The sequence below is a fragment of the Cydia strobilella genome, chromosome 21 (genome assembly GCF_947568885.1).
Source record: "Cydia strobilella chromosome 21, ilCydStro3.1, whole genome shotgun sequence".
In the NCBI taxonomy this organism is placed as follows: domain Eukaryota; kingdom Metazoa; phylum Arthropoda; class Insecta; order Lepidoptera; family Tortricidae; genus Cydia; species Cydia strobilella.
Window position 1 is genome coordinate 7,368,378 of NC_086061.1, and position 18,821 is coordinate 7,387,198.

The 18,821-nt window shown below is 37.0% G+C and overlaps 3 protein-coding genes and 1 long non-coding RNA gene across 5 annotated transcripts in view; 1 reads left to right on the forward strand and 3 right to left on the reverse strand.

Annotated features, from left to right (window-relative positions):
- Positions 1-1,750: 1,750 nt before the first annotated feature.
- On the reverse strand, positions 1,751-7,747 carry LOC134751120 (uncharacterized). 2 transcript variants are annotated; one of them, XM_063686476.1, is made up of 3 exons: positions 7,283-7,747; positions 4,802-5,363; positions 1,751-4,324 (listed from the first exon to the last, which is right to left on the reverse strand). In XM_063686476.1, exons 1-2 carry the CDS (start codon positions 7,297-7,299, stop codon positions 4,817-4,819), a joined length of 564 nt encoding a protein of 187 aa, XP_063542546.1. In that variant the 5' UTR covers positions 7,300-7,747; the 3' UTR covers positions 1,751-4,324; positions 4,802-4,816. The 2 variants fall into 2 exon arrangements, with proteins under 2 accessions (XP_063542546.1, XP_063542545.1); XM_063686475.1 differs by having other exon boundaries at positions 1,751-5,363.
- A 624-nt stretch (positions 7,748-8,371) lies between these two features.
- On the reverse strand, positions 8,372-11,787 carry LOC134751212 (uncharacterized). Its single transcript, XM_063686595.1, has 4 exons — positions 11,700-11,787; positions 10,476-10,631; positions 10,032-10,100; positions 8,372-8,478 (listed from the first exon to the last, which is right to left on the reverse strand). Exons 1-4 carry the CDS (start codon positions 11,785-11,787, stop codon positions 8,372-8,374), a joined length of 420 nt encoding a protein of 139 aa, XP_063542665.1.
- Positions 11,788-14,264: 2,477 nt separating this feature from the next.
- The window catches only part of LOC134751098 (prolow-density lipoprotein receptor-related protein 1), a 40,470-nt gene continuing 35,913 nt past the window's right edge, over positions 14,265-18,821 (forward strand). Inside the window, exons 1-2 of the mRNA XM_063686442.1 lie at positions 14,265-14,402; positions 17,359-17,549. Coding sequence (XP_063542512.1) covers positions 17,360-17,549 — 190 coding nt within the window. The 5' untranslated portion in view covers positions 14,265-14,402; position 17,359. The remainder of the gene's footprint in view (positions 14,403-17,358; positions 17,550-18,821) is intronic.
- Positions 16,997-18,821, reverse strand: part of LOC134751124 (uncharacterized) — a 58,754-nt gene continuing 56,929 nt past the window's right edge. The window contains exon 2 of the long non-coding RNA XR_010128606.1: positions 16,997-17,080. This is a non-coding gene — a long non-coding RNA (uncharacterized LOC134751124). The remainder of the gene's footprint in view (positions 17,081-18,821) is intronic.

The following is an 18,821-nucleotide window of genomic DNA, read 5'->3' on the forward strand; positions in this document are numbered from 1 at the left end:
ATAACTTGCATGCAATTTTCATTACATTGCGGTATCTGATAAACATTTTGAATGCAGTTTACCTTAGTAGTCGGTAATGTAACGTAAATTGCATGCAAGTTCTTGCTAGTCTAAACCTCGCTTTACAGTTCTCTCGAGTTGCTCCGCCCGAAACGTGATACTTTGAAGGCTGTTTTGACGCACATGAGGACGATATTTCATTGCATGTCAAGAAAATTAAACGATTAAAAACGATTATCGTTCCAAAAACTTGTTATTTAACTGTACAGCGAATAAAATAATTTAAATAACTTATAGTGACGTCACAAAGTTTGTGACTCCCTCACAACATGTCACATTTTCTTGACCCCCTCCCCCCCTAAACGTGTGATGTAATTAATTTTATTTCATTTATTCATTTATTTCAATCAACTTAGGATCATAATACATTACATTATAACATTACATAAAATTATTATATTACAGTTAAGATTAAAATTAAATTAGACTAAAATTATATTAAACCCCTAAAATAATTAATTAATTATTTAATAAATTATTTATTATTTAATTATATTATATGATATATGAAAGATGAAAAAAAAATCATGAACACAGCCATGCACGCCATGTTTACATTAAAATAAAATAAAAATATTTCCCGGCCTAGGCCTTCGTCATAACTAATGAACTACCCATGTATCTACAATAGAGATACAGCTGGACATATTGTCGCTAATTTCATATGTACTATGCCCACACCCTATTCATACCCATAATTATCATAAATATATACTCACAATCACATCGTACATCCAAATTTGTACTTTTCTATCTTTAATTTTCTGCACTACAAAATTAACTTTGTATTAGCATACATTTATACAGGATAACAAACTTAATTTTGCGTGCGAGTAAGTGCCATACGTAACTTTCTAGATCGTCTGGCAGGTAGAAGGCCCCGACCAAATCGTCTGGCTTATTTTTTTTTATGACTATTTAGATACTTAACTTTAACCTGTAAAAATTACAGATTGCCTCAAGAACCTTTTTTGAATTTTTTGAAAAAATATTTTGCACGCGTCTGGCAAGGTTAAAGACCCGGCCAAATCGTCTGGCATAATTTTTTTATGACTATTTAGATATTCAATTTTCACTTGTAGAAATTACAGATTGCCTCAAGAACCTTTTTTGGGCACCAAAAAAAAAATTCTTTAAAAATTTATAGGTTGGTTTAGACCCGCTACCCTGCAGCCAGACTTGTAGTGCTGAGGTAGGGTAAGATAGGAAAAGCATCAGGCAAATTTTCAGCTTGCCTCAAGGACCTACTCCAAATTTCCACCAGCTCTCCGTCTATTCCTGTTGTTTAATCTACAATGAATAGGTATTTATTAGTTGCTCTTCAATTAAAAAAAAAAGTAAAGAAACCTGCATATAGTGCGACATAAAATAGTAGAAATGAAATAAAATGGAACTATAAAAATTCCATACTAAATTGTTGCCACGTTTAAATAAATATTCGTTTATTTCAGGCCTGGGGCCTATAAAAATGTTTAAGCATCAATTACGTCAAAAAGTGACAGTTACGTAGGAGATGGCGCCCTCAATAATTTTCTACAATTTCTTGATTCTTGACGGACTATACCTACATGACGAAATCGCCGAAATCCCCAATACTTTACGTTCTTGTGGTTCTGTATGTAGTAGAAGGTAGTAACTCAATAGAGTAGGTAATAGAGATATTGAGGAGAGCTAAGTAAAACAAGACATGTATTGACTTGTCCTTTATTCAGTTTAATGCATAAACGAAAACCAGTTCACGTCTATATTTATTTCATAATTGTAAATAATCTCCGGCAGTCGACTAGGTATAGTGAGAGTCTTGGCTTTTCGACCTAATATTATATACTCGTAGTTACACTGGTAGATATAAAATGTGACCTGTTGTTATTGTTATAGAATAAGATGGGCCTTATTTCTAGGCAATAGTTGTGATAATAAGAAATATTAAAAGACAATTTATTTTTTCGGTAAAACAGTCTCAAAGCCAACACTGATATAGCAAGCGCGAAGCTTTTACCGTCGACGTACTTCACTTTGGAATGAATCCTGCTTAACTCTAACACATTAGGAAAACTATACATTAACCGAAGTTGATCAATAAATAAATTCTGTTTTTTAATTACAAAACTAACCGACATACATACAGTCCCTGAGATCTAAGCTTACAATAAAACTTTGGATTAAAAATTATAATAATTATGAATCAATTCGGTTTGTACATTTTTACAAAGTAATCCGAGTCCAGTTAAATGCTGTATTCGATATATTGAAGAAATTAAATGCAAAAGTTTACATGTTGTGACAGTTAGGCACCTTAACTAATGAAAATATACAACACAGAGGTTCTTTTCACAGAACACATGGAGTGCTTATGACCATATACAACGAGATACTAATGACGCCTCAAAGTAAATAAATATTATAGACACATTATTTCAGTTTAAGGAGACGGCTAAATATTACTGCAATGTTCTACCACCAGAGTGCAGCACTAGCCCTTTTAGTAAACCATAGATACCATACATACTGTGCGTATTACAGTTTTTTGACAAGTTTTTAGAGATAATAAAATATGAACATTGATGCATCAAGGCGGTTTGTTTACAGAGGACCTACCGGGAAACGCGAATCCGAAATTACGTTATCTGCCTCTTTATCGCTTGAATATGCAACAGTGACAGAGATATTAGATAACGAAATTTCGACTCTTGTTTCGCGATAAACCCTCAGATTGTGGCAGTGGCGCCCCCTACAGGTAATATTCCCTATTATCAAATGTTAGCGCTTGATAACCAAATTTAAAACATTGGTAATCAAATTCGCGCCCAAAATGTTTGCACAAGTTTATGCGTCTTTAATATTTATTTTTGTCTATGGCCTGACTCCATGTGCGCTGCACCTTATTCAAATAATACGATACAATTCCATTATTTACTGTATACTGGAAGATTCAAATCGCTCGCGCGGTATAAAAACTGCAACATTACACCAAAAATATAAAATTTGTATGAGTAATTAGAAAACTTACGCGGTAGGTGCAATCATAAGGAATGTGCTGATGCTTATTATATTATACGTATGGCAACACTGATAACAAAAATCACAATAATCTCTTTTCTATGACATTAGGCTCAGTAATATTGAGTAATATTGTGTTTTTTATTATCCGTTGCCCATATTAACTCGAATTAGGTAAAATTTATTGGCAATAATATCACAAATTAATATTATCAATCGGTTTTAACTTCGTAATGTTTTGTGCTCATTTTTGAGAAGCCAGTTGCACCTAACTCTGAGCTATGAAAAAAATCTTTGAATTTCATTAAAAGTTTATAATTTTCGTATTTGAAACATCATAATAATTTGAAGCTCAACAATGCCGATGATATGTTGGTAGATATAACAAGTAACACATAAGCCAATATGTGATATATTCTATTCAATTTTCTATTGAGCGAACTATTTAATAATCGTGTATGTTTAATAATGTCACTAGTTTTAATTTCGAATTTTTGCGACATACTAAACGATAACAAAGTTTTCTCGATAGAAAATCTTATTGAAAATTCCAGCTTGGCTTGGGTACAATTTCCTTTAAAATGAAGCGAGAATATAGTCCAATACTTCTAAAGAAACATACATGTCATATGAACGAAATTATGGACAATATTTAGCTCAGGACTTAATTTAAATCGTCATCTATTCTACTACATAGAATATTGAGCAATCGTATGATTGTCTTTCAAAGCTTAAAGTCGCGGAAAAAAATCGAAGCGGCATTGCTAACTTCAAAACAAATTAAAGTATCGCGGTTAAGTACTAGTCACTACTGCCTTGAGAATAACTGCGTATAGAAGCGACGTTGAAAATAAAACAGCCGATGTTGTGTCTTATGTACCTTTTCGAGGATAAAGTTATGAAAATCAGCAACATTCTTCAAAATAGGGAGTATTACTGCAATACTCTGCCGCCAGACTGCTGCACTAACGAAAACCGTAAACCATAGAGCAACTTATATATATACCGACAGTTTTTTGACATGTTTTCACAGATTACTTGTTACGAATAAATATGACGGTTTGGTTACTGTTTGAGCTAGTAGCGCCCCCTAGGCTGAGTTTTGCTTAATATTCCCTATTAGCTAAGTTATGGGTTATCTAACTTATACGTCGGTCGCTTCTATAAGCGTTAAAACTGCCAATACAACTTTTCACTAGCTATTCTCAAAACTACCGCACATACTACCGTAAAGCTGTCAGCCTCACCGAGGCAAAAACAAAAACTACAAGCAAAGAGAATTGATTGTAAGAGAGGTAAAGTCTAAAAAGAAAACGTGCCCCTTAGTTTGACAACCAAAACAAATGGCGATGTACCAGGAGTGCGAAACTCCTAGCTTCGGGCAAACTCGGCTCCGTTCGGCTCAGCATTGTTCCGAGCAAATATTAGGGTGACACAACTGGACGTCCCTTTGCGTGCACGACCACAGATAAGATAATTACCTGAATTTTGAAATAGCCGAAAGGGATAGTGCCATATATTAGAATGGGACATCATGATTCGACCCTGAACCGCTGTCAAACTTCGGTTTTGTAGGAAGTTTACTTTCTGTACGACTAACCGGCACTTTTGCGGTCACTGAATTGTCAAACGTCAACTGATGACAATATGGAGCTGTACAGCGCCATCTCGTCTGTCAAATTCGAAGCACGAAATCGTCTTAGATTTTACGCATCTCACTCAATCAATGTATCTTTGCTACAAGCGAATAAAGCTTTCAACCTTGCTCGGTCGCGTTCTGATCCACAATGACTTTCTTGCTCACAGAGTATATGGGCGGCGAGTCAATCTTTCCCGACATGGCTTGTATGCGGCTTCTAACCGACTCTAAAGGCGCGCCATCGATTTTTTCATCGATACCAGACGAGGAGTGCTGAAAAGAGCCGCCTACTTCAGAATTTCCATAGATATGTTGCTCTCTAATATTGCCGTACAGATTATAATTATGTATCAGAGCGGAGACCCGGTTAGAAGTTACTGGGAGGCTGCTATGTTCTTTAGGTAGTTCGGTAGTGGTAATTTGACTAGTGGTAACGGGTTGGTTGATTTTGAAGTCTGGCTTCGCTTCCTCTTGGACGGAGGGTTGGAGGGTGTTTTGGGGGGAGAACTGGTTGGGTTGGGGGGAGAATGGGGGGGACAGGACGGATGGGTCTTCGAGTGCGACTCGCCAGTCTATGGTGGGGTGTCGTTCTCGGATGCAGTCTACGACGTCGAGGAGGTTTTTAGCGTCCATCGCTAGTACGTGAGCCGCTGCGAGCATATTTCTGAAAGTAAACAATGGAATTAGCGCTTGGCTACTAATACCAAGAATTGGGGTAGGCACTTGTTGATACAAAATGACAGGGGCCCATTTCTCGAACGGTATTAGACTAATATTATTAGTCCATGAACTGTCAAATCGTATGGGTAGCCATGACAACACACTAATAATATTAGACCTAATATCTTTCGAGAAATGGGCCCCAGTACTATGATATGATACTATGGTATGATATACTAGTTTATGTTGTTTAGTTTATGAAGTGAGTGATGATGTTGATGATGATGATTATGATGAATGAATGATGATGATGATGATGAATGATATTGTGATTGAATGAATGATTATGATTGAAAATAATTAATTATTTATTATTGTGTTAACCTTTTGACCGCCAAAGACGGTAAATCACGTCATCGACATTTTGTGCCACTCACGCCGCCGACGTCATTTGCCGTCCAAACTTAATTTATCAAAGACTCTTTAATAAATAACTATATTTCTTTGTTTGTATTTGCATTATTTTATTTTGCCCTTCTACTTTATTGTATAACTTTATTACAATTCAACTATGAATAGAAGGTTTAAAAAAACAACATTATGTTATAATACGACTTACCCAGTAAATAGCATAGCTAGCCACGCCAAAAACGGCACTTGACGTCGCCTAGTGATGTGACCGAGTCATGGAGGAATAATATTATTATATGAAAGTAACAATCTCCTAATAGAAATCGTTTCGCGCAGTTCCGACAAACACGCTAGCGCCATCAATAATAGATATGGCTTAATCCCATACATTTTGTAATAGGAGTTGTTTTTGCTAAAATAACTCTGCTATTTGTGCTGTGACGGTACTTGTTTTCGTGCTTAATTTAAACAACTTGGTTTGAAAGACGGTACTGACCTTTTGTGATAATGTAACCCCTTATGCATTTATTTTATTGTAACAATACTGCAGTTTGCTAATTAGTAGGTAATAATAATCGACAACGGGTTTGCACATCTCTGAGTAACGCGCGCTTATCAGTGTTCCGTGCGCCGTTGACGGGAAACAACGATAACCACGATTCACAAGACCACGCAGTTTTATTTTGACCCTCATATATCGATACTAAAAGTTATTGCTCAGAACACTTGCCCGACCCTAGCGTTATAATAATTTGCACTACTCTCAGCGCCCATGACGACACTTCACGTCCGATGCCTGACGTCACCACCAAGTAGTGATGTGGCATTATTGAGAGATTTGAGTGGAAGTTACAAGTACATTTTGATATTTAAATACGTTATTTAAAGGTTTTTAGTAGAGCTAAAAGCCAGAATTATCTAATATTATATTGTAAAACACCTGTGTAGTGGTTCTTCTAATCTAAGTATGTCAAAAACGAAATCAGTGAAAATATCGATATCCTGTTTTGTAATCACTATTGTTCTCTAAGGTTTTATTTTGCTTCATTGCGGTGTCACGTCGAGTTACGTCAATGCTTGGCGTTCAAAAGGTTAATAATGATGAAATTGATAATTCAATGAATACCTATACAGCCTACAAAATGTTAATTCCAATGTTAGGCCCTGCTCATTTTAGCGTCGTCCTGGTTGCATCTTAAAGTAGTCTAGGGTTCAATTTGATAACATAATCCCACTAATAGGAGTAGCGTCGAGCGTTTTTCGACTTAAAACACGTGAGTGACCCGTTATTAATATGTTTAGTAAGCACTAGGTTTTTCGTACATTGTTCGTATATTTCGTACTTCAGCTCCGGGAAACTCATAGGTACGAGCTCTCACCGTGCATGGTTTATTTCTAATGTTTGAAACTACAATCAGTTCATTACCTGCTCTTATTTATCCCTTTTACAATAAAAAACTTGATACCTCTTATAAAATTATGAATAAGTAGATAGCTTTTATTCATACATACCTCTTGTTTAATGACATTAAAGACTTGAGTATTAATGCCAGCTTCAATGTTCACATTTAATAACAACTTGTTCAGTGTCGTTTTGCATGGCAGGATGAATATTCTCTGCAAGAATCTGTAGCATTTCGGGCTTTGCTTCATAATTGAAAGTGCAATTACTTTCTCCTCTAGGCTAAACCTTCTGCCTTTTTTACTCGTAGTACAGAGTTTAATCTGCATCCACAGAAATTTTCTTGCCACAGAGTTCATTCCTGCCACTAATTGTTTGAACGAAGCCTCTTTTGACAACTTAGACGCCATCTTGGCTCGTCTGAAGTAGTCCACTTGTTTTTTGGCTTTTTTGTAATATTTATACAACGCCTCGCACTCTGGCGACAGTTGATCCGCGTGAGATACAACTCGAAGTCGTTTGCGACATGCCCATTTCGCAGTTCGTTCCTTTCTCGTGTTCTGTTCTTGAACACCCGACGTCCGTGCGAGTTCTGAAAATAATATAAATTTTACTGTATGAGTTCACTTTAATTGTAGTGGAAGCCGTGCGAGTTCTGAAAATAATATAAATTTTACTGTATGAGTTCACTTTAATTGTAGTGGAAGCCGTATGAGCCCAATTTCAAAGAAAAACCGCGAATCGATGTAAAGTTTAGCCATTTGGCATACGCATACTAGGTCAAAACAAATTTTTTGACCCGCAGTTCTTAAAAAAATCCCTTAAGTGTCGAGTAATTTTATTTTACAGAAACCTATCATGTGTGGTATTATATCACATGTGTGGTATATTCATGTATATCACACAAATAAATGCCCTTCGCACTAAGAACCTCCAGATTAATAACAAATGTTTAGTAAAAAAAGCAAGTCCTGCATTAACCTATGAGCAGGATGCAGTGGAGGCACACAAGAAAGAGAAGACCTCCTCATCATCATATTTAGACAAATTACTGTGCACTTGTTAAATTGTTAAATGAAATGTCACAAATTTGTGATGGACTTTTTCTGCAATACTTGGCCGGCATAAGTTGTCTTGCTCTTAGATGCTTTAGTGAGCGAGTCTTATTTGCCAGCCTCAGTCCAAAAAATGTAGCCCTTTTAGATCTGATGTACATTTATGTTCTTGTTACCTGTTTGCGGTGGAGTTTGCTCAAATGATGGCTCCACAACCGCAATGCAAGGTTGATCTGCAGAGGAGACGGGCTCTGAAAAATATTTGTGATTTTTTAAAATAATATTTACAAGTATTCGTAATAATAGAATAACAAGACAAATTGACAATCTCCAACCAGTAGAGCAAGCGGGGTTCCGGTCAGGCTACTCAACAACAGACCACATCCACACAATGGAACAAATCATAGAACGATACAAAGAATACAACAAACCTCTCTATGTAGTCTTCATAGACTACACCAAGGCATTTGACAGCATCTCCCACAACGCAATCTGGAAGGCCCTCAATGACTGCAAGATAAACTCTAAATACATCAACACTCTAAGGAATATATATGAAAACAGTACTAGCAGAGTCAAACTCGAAACAAGAGGAAAAGAATTCAAAATAGGCAGAGGAGTCCGACAAGGGGACCCAATATCACCAAAGTTATTCATAGCTGTACTACAAAGCATATTCTGTCAACTGGACTGGGATAAAAAAGGAATTAAAGTATTTGATAAACACTTAAGTCATTTGCGTTTCGCGGATGATATAGCTATATTTTCAGAAAATACCAGCATTCTACAAATAATGTTAAATGAGCTGAACGAGGAAAGCTGTAAAGTCGGATTAGAAATGAACCATACAAAAACAAAAGTTATGACTAACGGAGCCCCTACAAAAATACACATACAAGGCAAAGAACTTGAATATGTAGACCATTACATATACTTGGGAAAGAGAATATCTTTCGACACTGACAGCAACAGCCAGGAGATAGACCGTAGAATCCATAACAGCTGGAGGAAGTACTGGAGTTTTAAAGAGCTTCTAAAAGGAAATTACAATCTAAAACATAAGAAAACAGTAATGGACACGTGCATTTTACCATGCCTTACATACGGTTCTCAAACTTGGGTGCACACAAACAAGAACAAATTAAAGATAAGAACCTGCCAAAGAGCCATGGAAAGGAGCATTCTCAGTATAAAACTAAAGGACAAGGTTAACAGCAAGTACATACGATCCAAAACAAACATCATAGATGCCCTCGAGTTTGTGCTGAAACAGAAATAGAGATGGGCCGGCCACATAGGAAGATTGACAGATGACAGATGGACCAACAAAGTCACAAAGTGGCCAGGACCCCATGGCAAAAGGAAGGCGGGAAAACCCATAACAAGGTGGTCCAAGGATATTATAGCCACAGCCAGAGAAAATTGGCTAATCAAGGCAAAAGACCGAGAAAGGTGGAAAGATATGGAGGAGGCCTATACCCAACAGGGGTCCTTAAAATAGTAAAAATGGAAAACAATAATATTAGAAAACTTTTTTTATCATGTAAAACTATTTAAGGAAAAATAAAGGCTTAAATAAATATAAATAAATAATTCGTAATACTTATAATTTAATATTTACTGATATAAAAACTGTTTGTTTCCCAGTAGCATTTATTTTGTGTAAAGATGTTGGATTAAAAAAGAGAATTCAATCTATTTTATTTAACTACACAACAATTACACAGGAACAACAAATTGATAGAAATAAACTTAAAATTAATAATGTTTGTGAATACTGAGCGAAAGTAAATATTATTGGTACCTGAATTTCGATGAGATGCCTCAGTCGACGGTCCCGCAATAGGTGGCATGGATTCCAGTGAACCATCTGCTGAAAACATAAAATGTATCATAATTTTTTTTTCCTAATTAAGTATAGTATTTATTTAGTATTCAATTTCTCTAATACCTTTTGAAAATATTTCACGCACCTATTACTATTTGATCTCTTTTTGGCCCAAAGGTTAACAGGTACTACAGGTAGAGAAAGCCTTCTAAACTTTCTTGTGGATCACTGACTAATTATATTGACAATCTAGGTATATCAGCAGGTAAAAATATCAATAGGTATAGCCTGTCCGATTACTACTATTACTGCAGCCGGTATGTTACTATCAATGCAAATAAATAATTTCTGCTTTTTAGAAAAGGTTTTGAAGTTCAGCAACACATATGTGATGATATAAAATAGAAATTATCAAATTACCTGTATCAACTACAGTTGTTATGTGTGACGGTACGAGTACAGCAGCAGCATCATTTGATACATTCATTGGTGCATTCATAGCATAGGTGTGGTCATAATGGCGTTTTCTGGCATAAGAGTGGTCAGAAGTTCCCATGCTTTCAAGTTCCATGGATCCTGATAAAATAAATACCCATTACATATACTTAGGTAATAAATTTGGTGGTACTAACGATTAGACAATAAAAATAAATACCATGCCTTAAAAATAGTTAACACAAAAGCAAAACATATTTTTTTTTCTGTTTGATATGGTATAAAATAAAAAATACTTTTTTTTATACAATGATGTTACATATAGGTATAATAATGTCACTGAAACACGAACATGTCTTGCTATTTCAGTCAGTCTCGGTACAAAAAGTACTGATGTTGACAGAAGTAGCATGACAAATACGATGGAAAACAATTATGCACTACATCTGTATCTATATAAGATTTAAGACCAATACTAAAAACTATAAAATATTACAAACATTATTAGACAGATTGACTCATCATTTAATATATTGAATGAGTCCCACCCACGGTAAGCTCAATAAAACTTGTGTAGTGGGTACTTGGGCAAAAATACATATACATATGAAATAAAACTATGAAAACGGATTATATCGCGTATATTGAATTTATAATACATCCCGACGTTTCGAACTCTTTACAACGTCAGCCCCGTTGACCACGAACGCTGTAAAGAGTTCGAAACGTCGGGATGTATTATAAATTCAATATACGCGATATAATCCGTTTTCATAGTTTTATTTCATGAGTAACTATCGCGGTAACCGAAGACAATATTATACATATACATATATAATAATATATGTTATATAACCATTTATAAATACTTAAATTCATACAAAACACCCATTATTACTCAGGAACAAATATCCATCCATGCTCATCACACAAATAATACAATTGTACCCACTAGGCCAGACTAACACTGAATGCAAATAAACGTAACAAACTCATATCAACAATAAGAATAACGAATACACGAACCATTTAGAAAAAGTGGAAAACCCATGTCAGCGGCGGCATCGACTGAGAAAACTTGAAGTTGTGTCCGTTTTAATAATTCCGCGTAGGTACCTGTATACTGTAACAGAATTATAATGACAAATAAATACCACGTGGTATTTAAAAGATATTAGTAAATGGTTAACCTATATAAACATTACATACCTCCTTCAGCAGATGAGTGAGCAGGCGTTCCAGTGGTGATTTCTTCGAGGGTAAACAATGTTGGACAGGCATTCGGCCTTAACCGCATCTTCGAAGACACGTATTTCGCCTCGAAGTGATTGTGGCAAACGTGTAGTTTACTAATTTCACCCGATGTCAAACCCTCAAAGATGGTAAATGGAACTGCTGAAATTGTTTTCCGCCACAATAAAACTTTTTCACTGGCCGCTGGCATTTTGTGCAGCATAGCATAACGTCCTTTCGTATACTACTGCTATTACAGCCGGGTATACAGCACTTGCGAGGCATTTTGAATATCAAAATGAAACGTAGCACTGAATATTACAATTATCACGGAGAAATAAAGGTACGGAAATTAATCAACGCAAACACTTCACAACTCGACGCGAAAACTGTAATGACGTAAAAAATAACGGCGACGCGATTTGACAGTGCTCAGTGACAGGCCGTCTCTACGGCTACGTTTCGTTCTTCGTAGATAAACGCCCGTGGTTATCCCCGTCTGTATCAAAGAATATAATACTCACTGTCTGTATAGACCTTTAGGTGCATTCCGGTGATAAAGGTCCCTCCAGACTATGTGCGCGAATCGCAGCGCGACTTCGCATAGAGAACATGTCGCGACGTTGACGTATGACTCCACACTCGCAAACTTCACGGCTATTTCGCAGTTTGGTTCGCGTCAAGATGGCGGAACAGCATCAGCTGATCGAGTTTAACTGCTAGTTATCTATGGCATCATATGTGATTTAGCTATTTTTCCATTTTGTTTTGTTGTAAAACCGTAAAATATAGCCGCATTATATAATATAATTATTATTTGTCTTGCCACATATGAGTCAAAATAGTGTGTAATGTGGAGTCTTTCCTAGTCCAGTTCGCGCTTCGCGTCTCCTTTGACGCGGGCTAATAAACCGACAAAAAACGGGGAACTAGGCGCGAAGGCGTGAACAATCTGCGAAATGACTCCACACTTAAGGGCCTCCACACTAATGCGCGAATCGCGGCGCGAAGCGGCGAACGCGAGTGTGGAGGGCCCTTTACGTTCGCGGCTTCGCGCCGTGATTCGCGCATGAGTGTGGAGGGACCTTAAGAGGTTGTGGTATTGGTATTATGGAAGGTAGAGGTAAGGAAATGAATCTTCATGTATCAAAAAGTGACCGTAAAAAACAGTAAATAGGCGGCGTCACCATACACTGAAGTACCTAGACCATACACCTAGTATTTTATATAGATGTGCACCCGTGCGACCGTGAGGGACAGAACATACGCAATGCGACAAAATTAAAAACACGTTTTAACATTCCTGACAACATACCACAAACAACCTACGTAATTTAGTCGGGTTATTTGCTGGCCCTTCCGCATTTCATCTCTACATTATTATTATTTTTTAATCTTTATTTATTTATAGAGGGTTTTAAGTTTTAAACAAATGCCACCCTCATAGTGGCTCTCTAAAAAAACTACAACAGACTAACTTTTACTATTTCTAAGTTGAATGATGTCTTTGACCATATTATAAAGAAGCCCTTTACATTATTATACCTCATAATGTTCATGACGTTCATGTCATAAGGTCCCTCCACACTCATGCGCGAATTACGACGCGAAGCCGCGATTCGCGCATGAGTGTGGAGGGCCCTATAGAGTCTCCTATATATTACAATACTCTTTGGTCACAGAGCCTACCTAGCGCCACCGGAGAGATTAGTAACTAATGGTAACTTATTATTTAAAGCTCAAAGCGGACACTTTTGCAACAATTCTGCCATAAGAGATTGGCATCCTTTCTATACCATCCATAATTGGTATAGCCATTGCAGAGTGCTTTATGCATAAACCTGCATAAACCTAGCATTACATAGATGAGCTATACGCGTGCGCCCGTGAGGGACAGAACATACGCAATGCGACAATATGATTGGTCGAGAAGATGTGTAGCCCACCATAAACCATACTAAATTTACAGTGCGGAATAAAAAAAATGTGACAAGGACAAACAATACAGTTAAAGCTCGCTCCACACTCGTGCGGCAATCGCGGTGTGAAGCCGCGAGCGCGAGTGTGGAGCGAGCGTCGCAGAAATGCGAAATCGACTCCACACTCGCGTTCGCGGCTTCGCGGCGGCGCCTTCAGCCTCCTCCAGACTACGCGGCGCAACGCTCGCACGAGTGTGGAGGGCTTTCTGGAGCGGGCTCTACATTCATGGTTAAAACGTATGATGCCGTAGATGACTAAGGCCCCATTCGCACGAGAGCTTAAAAAGCGTTGCGTGTGGGATGCACTCATAAGTAAGAGCATACACGTAACGCTTTTTAAGCTCTCATGCGTATGGGGCCCAACATAGAACCTCAGATTGTGGTAGTGGCGCCCTGGCGCCCCCTACGCAGTATTTCGTGTAATATTCCCTGTCTTTGATCATACGATACGAACAAATAAAATGCAATAACGAAACTTATTGAAAATTGAAGGTAGTTTCAGAAATTTCCTTCTTTTAATGGTAAGCAACCGTCTTTTAAATAAAACACTTATTTCCGGTAATGTCTGTCCTTCCTTTCTTTGTCTGCAGCCACGTGAACTCCGTTGCCGTCGTACAAAAATGTCGATTTAATTATTCTAAAGTGCTTTGTTTATTTTAATTTTTATTGTTTATTGTATCCGGTTCTTCTTTAAGCAGAGGTAAGTTTCTGTGTTTATTTATAATGAAAGCTGTAGATGTAAATTTTGTTAACGGAATATTACAATTATCAAATCTTTAGGAAGTTTAGGACTTTGGTAGGTATCTACTCGTATCTAGAATAGAATAGAATAGAATAGAATTGTTTTATTGCATATCACATTACAAACATGGATGGAATAGAACATAAAGGTATACATGTGACACCCTGCAAGGGCACAGCAATATAAGAGGGCTACAAGTAGGTAGGTGATTTGATTACAATTATTATTATTATTAATTATGATTTTACACATTTCATTAAATTAAGAGTACACATACATTCACGCATTACTTATTACATTATTTCCTTACATAAACAAAGCACGGTCATATTTTCACCTATTGACTTGATCAAAATATTAATTAATAGTATAAAAACATCCACTAATCAAAAAGGTTTCAGCCGTTTTTTAAATTTGCCTAGATTTTCCAGATCTTATAGAGTTTGGAAGGTGATTGTAGATTTTTATATATAATGGGGGCTACATGCGACAAGTTTTAATTTCGAAAAAGGCACTTTTAGTTGATTAGCATTACGATTATTTCTTTTAATTTGAGTTGTGTCTTTGAGTGAATATAAGTTTAAGTGTTTCTTAACGAATTTAAATGATAACGCTAACGCTGCGTCTTACGTAAGCGAACGACTCGCGAAGCGAAGAGGCGCGGCGCGGCACGGCGGGCCCATGGCGTTCGCATTCGCAACGAGATCACCAACGTCGGACACTTCTATAGCTATCAAAGAATTGTTCACCCCGCGCCGCATCACTTCGCTTCGCGTTCGCGTGTTGTTCGCCTATACGTAGTATGATGCGTTATACTAGCTCATGCCCTACCAAATAATTGATCTATCGATTAAATTCGCAATTTTGTGAATGAATGAACAAAATTTTTGAATGCGCTAACTCTTTTAATAGGTAGGTACCTAATTAAAAAATCTAACAAAATCAAAAGCATAGCCTACCTACATCAAATTGTGACTAGAGTAAAATGGGAACTAAGTTTGTATGGAGAAGCAGTCTCGCGCGGAGCTCACTTTCCTCTTTAAATCTAGGTATGCCGACAGAGGCGAATAAATACGAATCAATTCATTCGTGTCGGCCGTTTATGAGGGTACGCTACTAAAGTAATCATTATTTATTTCTTGCAAACCACTTTGAAAATCATATTGACGCGACGACGAGAAAAATACCCATACACACATACCTACGGCGCTTTTATTTTTTATTGTGGTCGCAACAACATGATTTTATCATGACGACGACAACAGATTCTCGCGCGATAGATAGATTACCCGTCTTTCTCTAACTGTAAGTATTAATACGGAATATTACAATTATCAAGGCTTTAGGACAAAGTCAACTACCTAAAGTATGTACTCGTACGCATAGATTAGTATATGTTATTACTGCTCGTACGTAAACGCTGCGTCTTACGTAAGCGAACAACTCGCGAATGCGAAGCGAAGCGGCTAGGGGCGGCGCGGCGGGGCCATGGCGTTCTCGTTCGCAACGAGATCGCCCACGTAGGACACTTCTATATCTAGGTATCAAAGGATTCACCCCGTGTTATCTAGCGAGATTTGAGCGAGATACTGTCTCGCGCTCGGCTCCTGTGCTAAGCCTACAGCCCCTACAGGGGATCAATATTTTAGATTATATAATATAAATTTACCTTTATCTAAACTAGTCGCTTCGTGAGCTGTAGACCTCGTGAACCCCCATGACTCCGCCATTTTGAAAAATTATCGAAAACTTATTCGCAAAAATATATTTAATTCTTTAACCTGCTCACAAAAATTGAGAAATGCGACCTGTAGAGGAAAAAATCTGGACATAAACGAAAGCATATTAGTCCAAGCTAAAACGGAGACCTTCGCTGACGCTCGGTCAATTAAAATGCCTTCTTTTTCGTAGTCGTATACTTATTAAACTAAGTGGCTCTGTGAGCTGTAGACCTCGCGATAAGCTTATAAAATATAAAAATATTTACTTTGTTGATTCATTGTCATAGCGAACTCACAGTGGTCTTAAGTACCTACCATAGACCCTATCGGCGCTTAAGACTTTTATGCCAATTTCCGCCACTGAACATTTTTCAAAAAACCGGCCAAGTGCGAGTCGGACTCGCGCACCGAGGGTTCCGTACATTACACAGTTTAAACAATATATTTTTTATGTGAAACGTGAGTGAAAGGTAAATTGCGGTTTACGATTTATGACGTATTAAAAAAAAACTACATACTAGATCTCGTTCAAAATAATTTTCGGTGGAAGTTTGTATGGTAATGTATATCATATATTTTTTTCAGTTTTATTATTTTCTTATTTTAGAAGTTACAGGGGGGGGGGGACACACATTTTACCACTTTGGAAGTGTCTCTCGCGCAAACTATTCAGTTTAGAAAAAAATTATATTATAAAACTAAACTAAACTATCATTTTTGAAGACCTATCCATCTAGATACCCCACACGTATGGGTTTGATGAAAAAAAAATTTTTTTGAGTTTCAGTTACAAGTATGGGTAACCCCCAAAATGTATTGTTTTTTTTCTAATTTTGTGTGAAAATCTTAATGCGGTTCATAGAATACATCTACTTACCAAGTTTCAACAGTATAGCTCTTATAGTTTCGGAAAAACTGTGACATACGGCTGTGACATACGGACGGACAGACAGACAGACAGACAGACATGACGAATCCATAAGGGTTCCGTTTTCTGCCATTTGGCTACGGAACCTTAAAAACGATACGACAGAAAATTCTATTTAACTACCGAACCTATTCACAAAATTTCACGAGAATCGGTTGAGTATTGCGACCTGTAGAGAAGAACATCCGGACAGGACATACGAAAGCATTTTGCCCGAGTAAAAGCTAACGCTTCGGTCAATCATTAATGTCTTGATTTTTTTCAGAATGTTCTACATATTCATCCTATCTTGCCTGCTAGCATGCAGAGCCGAGTTCGCCGATGAACTCCAGTCATACGAGAAAGAGTGTCTTGGAGAAGATAGGTTCATGTGCCTTGACGGCGGATGTATCACTCAAGATCAGTATTGCAATGGCAGAACGGATTGTGCTGATGGGAGCGATGAGAATTTCTGCCGTAAGTATTTTACTTATTCTGTGGCAAAGTGTCCTCTTGATAGTAGTGAGGAAGAACTTTTTAGTAAATAGGAATTAAAAAATGTATGTGTGTGTGTGTGTGTGTGTGTGTGTGTGTGTGTGTGTGTGTGTGTGTGTGTATGTGGCATTGATATATTGGATTATAGGGTGATTTTGTTGTCGGACCATACTGTAAGTGGATAATATGTATACTGAACAACTTTTGCTATGAGGCCAACCCCGAAATGGTGAAAACATAAAAACTGGCGTCTCATACACTTCGGTGAATCACATGTCAATGTTTTATTATTTGTTTTCTATGGAACAGCTGTTTTTTTAGGGTTTCGTAGTCGACTAGAAATCATTCATGGCCACAGAACGGTAAAATAAAAATGACAAAAAAAATTTTTTTGTGTACAAAATGTATTTTTTTTAGTTACTTTCGGAAATAATCTCTCCGGGGAAAAAAATTTGCCCCCTTGAACCATGGGTCCAAAAAATATGAAAAAAATCATTAAACAAAAACGTATTATACTTTCAGTTAAAACTATAGCAAACGTGATCCGTCCAGCCGTTTTTGAGTTATTGCAAATAGTCGAATCTTTTCTTAGTAAAAAGACGTACAATGCGCTGCGGAGGTCTTCCCTTATGCTTGTATTGTATTGATTGTACTGTATATGACCATACCATACCATACCAAATACATACTTACTACTAGCCCCCGTTTGGCCTGTTCTGACAGAATGGTAACAACGAAACCCTACACTGAGCAAGGCCCGACATGATCTTGGCCGATTTTGAAAAGTAAACAAATAAATTTTAAACACGGGGGGCACTTTTGGGGGCTAAATCAGAAAATTAAAAAATAAAATTTTTCAAACTATATCGTGTTACATATCAAATGAAAGGTCTCATCGTGGGAATTACAAATATATTTTTTCTGTAATTTTATAATAAACAGTTTATAAGTTATACAAGAAAATAGGCAAAAAATGACCATTCCAATGAAAAAAATACCCAAAATAGATCTTTACCTATAGATCACAGGAAAACCTATTACAAATGTGCAGTCAAGCGTGAGTCGGACTTAATTTACTTAGTTTTTGATCCGACCCCTACGGATTTTTTAGACATTACACCAGCGTTTCACATAAAAAATACATTGTTAAAAATTGTGTAATGTACGGAACCCTTGGAACGCGAGTCCGACTCGCACTTAGCCGGTTTTTTTATTTTATTTTTGTTAATTATCAGTAAAATACCTAATAAGTAT

Bases quoted from the DNA above. Each gene is read 5' to 3' on its own strand.
- LOC134751212 (XM_063686595.1), bottom strand. From the start codon at position 11,787: ATGCGGTTAAGGCCGAATGCCTGTCCAACATTGTTTACCCTCGAAGAA. The intron at 10,632-11,699 runs GTATGTAATGTT...TTATTTTATCAG, and splicing joins TCACTCATCTGCTGAAGGAG to GATCCATGGAACTTGAAAGC. The intron at 8,479-10,031 runs GTACCAATAATA...AATATTTTTCAG, and splicing joins GGCATCTCATCGAAATTCAG to AGCCCGTCTCCTCTGCAGAT.